This window comes from Rhinolophus sinicus, linkage group LG16 (assembly GCF_036562045.2).
Source record: "Rhinolophus sinicus isolate RSC01 linkage group LG16, ASM3656204v1, whole genome shotgun sequence".
NCBI lineage: Eukaryota > Metazoa > Chordata > Mammalia > Chiroptera > Rhinolophidae > Rhinolophus > Rhinolophus sinicus.
This window is the reverse complement of record NC_133765.1, coordinates 13,793,356-13,795,951: the sequence shown is the minus strand read 5'-3', so window position 1 is coordinate 13,795,951 and position 2,596 is coordinate 13,793,356. Positions and strand designations below refer to the sequence as shown.

At 45.1% G+C, this 2,596-nt stretch overlaps 1 protein-coding gene across 1 annotated transcript; it reads left to right on the top strand.

The window, feature by feature from the left end:
- Nucleotides 1-350: 350 nt before the first annotated feature.
- On the top strand, nucleotides 351-2,183 carry LOC109433881 (prostate and testis expressed protein 3). Its single transcript, XM_074321793.1, has 3 exons — nucleotides 351-399; nucleotides 1,418-1,540; nucleotides 2,059-2,183. Exons 1-3 carry the CDS (start codon nucleotides 351-353, stop codon nucleotides 2,181-2,183), a joined length of 297 nt encoding a protein of 98 aa, XP_074177894.1.
- The last annotated feature ends 413 nt before the right edge of the window (nucleotides 2,184-2,596 follow it).

The window sequence follows — 2,596 nt, the reverse complement described above, 5'->3', positions numbered from 1 at the left end:
ATATGATCTTGGGTAAGATACTGGACCTCACCAAGACCCAGTTTCTCCTGTGGGAAATTGGAACAAGAATAATAATATCACAACTATAATCATAATTACTACGATGACTATATAAAAACAAAGTTAGCTTAATGTAAACGCCAGCATTTATTAGTTATCATTATTCTCGGCTGTGGGGTGGACAAGAGAATGAACTTGAGCTCCGGGTGGAAACCTTGCATGATTGGTTCCCTTAGGCATGCCCATAGGGCATCCCTGCCCTGTGATGAAGATTTCCTCCGTGTAGCCGAAAGCCCTGTGCTGGTAGCTCCTGGTTTTTTTCTTCCTGTGCAAGGGACTTGTACGTCAAGATGGACAAATACCTCTTGTTGGTCGTCTCCCTCCTCTGCTTCTTTGAGGGTAAGTCACATTCCTGAGTAAGCTCCAGAGAGAAGGTCTTGCGAGCCCCAGGAAACTCCACACGGGCAGTAGGTACGCATGCAGGATTGGGCCTTGACTACGTTTATAAGGGAGGGGACACTAGCCTTCAGAATTCTCCCTTGGCCTTCCTGGCCAACCTTTCTGACCTTTCAGCATTCTGCCGTTCCCTGTCAGGGGCTCCAGCCACTCTAGCTGCCCCTTCACACTGCTTCTACACTCTGTCCCTACCATTCCCCATAATCTAAAATCCTAACAAGATTTTCCCTGGGACACCCTTTCCACTTATAAATCTGTATGCCATTTCCCGAAGCAGCTGGTCACTCTGTAATTAATCATTTTGTAGCTTATTTTAGTGCTGGACAAGGGCTTCTGAAACCCTTATCAGGGACTTTATATTGAAACAAGTGTTACTTTCCTTTCTCATGTAGGTGCACAGAGAGAGGTGTTTTTTTTTAAAAAATTAAACCTATATTTTGGTTAGCTCACCCCACAGTACCACGTACAGTGTCACTGACCATGTTATCATACATGAGTCCTCCACAAAGAGTCAGTTTGAAATTCAAAATAGAGTATGTCACCTAACAATATCTCAGCAGCAAATGTCAGAAATCCCATCACAGTAACACTAGCTTTGGTAAAATATTTTAAAGCGTCCACCCCCCCATGATCACACTCCTGTCCATCTACAGTGCTGCCAAGTAGGCCAGGCCAATATTAATAAAACCATTTTTAAGCTGGAAAAATCAATGCCATGGAGGCTAAATCTTTGTTCAGTTACCCAGGTTAAAGGGCTTAAGTTGGGACAGAATCCTTTTATTCTCACAGTGGCATTTCTCTGGAATGTGGAATTGGTGAGAGCTCCAACCGCTTAATACCTGATACCCCACCACCAGCTCTTCATCCACCCTTCACCCCTCACCCCTCACCCAGGCCTCACACATTCAGCTCCTTCTAAGTCCATATGTTCCCTACCTCACACCAGCTCTATGCTCTCCAGCAGTGACACCCCTGAGGTGCATCACGTGCCATCTTCTCACGAAGACAGAGCGCTGTAGAAGAGGCTTTGGTGTTTGTGTTGCTCAGGAGAATGAGACATGCATGATGTTAAAGATTTACAGGGGTAAGTTAGAGGGCCCGGGGGTGCTGTGAGATTCTTAGTGAATTCTTAGGAGAGTACTGCAGCAAGTTCATATCTCAGATGAAGGCCAATCCGGGAGAGGAACCAAAGTGCTGAATGCCTCTGGCATGGGTTTCGGTACATGCAGACAAAAGAGTATTTGGGAAGATGAGACAGGAGGGAGATGGTGGGAATTCTATATTCCCAATAAAACTGATCAAACTGACTCTACCTCGGAAGACATGATGCACTAGTTGCTCATCTTCTAGCAGGAAAAGAAATGAAGCAGCTCTCCAAAGAGTGGAGGGCTGTCAGGGCCCTCAGGCAAACAACCCCTGTAGGGGCCAGTGATTTCTACACCTCCTGCCTGGGTCCTCTTGGGAAGTCTGAGCTGGGAAGCCATCCTTAATCCTACCCTGATGCCTAATTACATTTTCAATGACTGGACTGGTGCCAGGTTTGACTTGTCTTTAGAGAACTAAGATCATTGGCTTATTTTCTATGGTTTCTTCTTATTACAGATTCTATTCTCCAGTTATCATATTTGCTGTGTCAGAAATTCTGCAGAGACTTGACATTTCATCTCAACAATCAGACTTATGTTCACAAATGCTGCAACCATAATTACTGTAACTTCAAAATCTAACATATTTGCCCTCCTGGGGTCTCACTGTAGAATGTTATTGATGTTTCTCCCCCTTCACACTCTGCCTGCCCTTGTTTCCTGCCCACTCCATCCTGGAAGTCTCTCTCTCTCTCTCTCTCTCTCTCTCTCTCTCTCTCTCTCTCTCTCTCTCATTCCGGGCAATCCTTCCTGGTGCCTGCAGCTTGGTTTCTGTCTCAGGCAGATGATAATGATTCTCAACAACAGGTTTCTCCCATTGTAGGAATTGGCACATCCACACCCCAAGCAGCCTGCCCGAGAGGCCCAGTACAGTAACATTCAAAACAAGACCCTGTGGTTAGCTTAGGTAGTTGAGGTAAACGGAACTCCCTCAGCTGAAAATGCACAAACATTTATTCTTATATAACACTCCCATTATCATTACTATAATTAAG

Excerpts from the sequence above, each read along its gene's own strand:
- LOC109433881 (XM_074321793.1), top strand. The coding sequence starts at position 351 with ATGGACAAATACCTCTTGTTGGTCGTCTCCCTCCTCTGCTTCTTTGAG. Across the intron at positions 400-1,417 it reads CCTCCTCTGCTTCTTTGAGG|CAGTGACACCCCTGAGGTGC; the intron begins GTAAGTCACATT and ends TATGCTCTCCAG. Across the intron at positions 1,541-2,058 it reads GATGTTAAAGATTTACAGGG|ATTCTATTCTCCAGTTATCA; the intron begins GTAAGTTAGAGG and ends TTCTTATTACAG.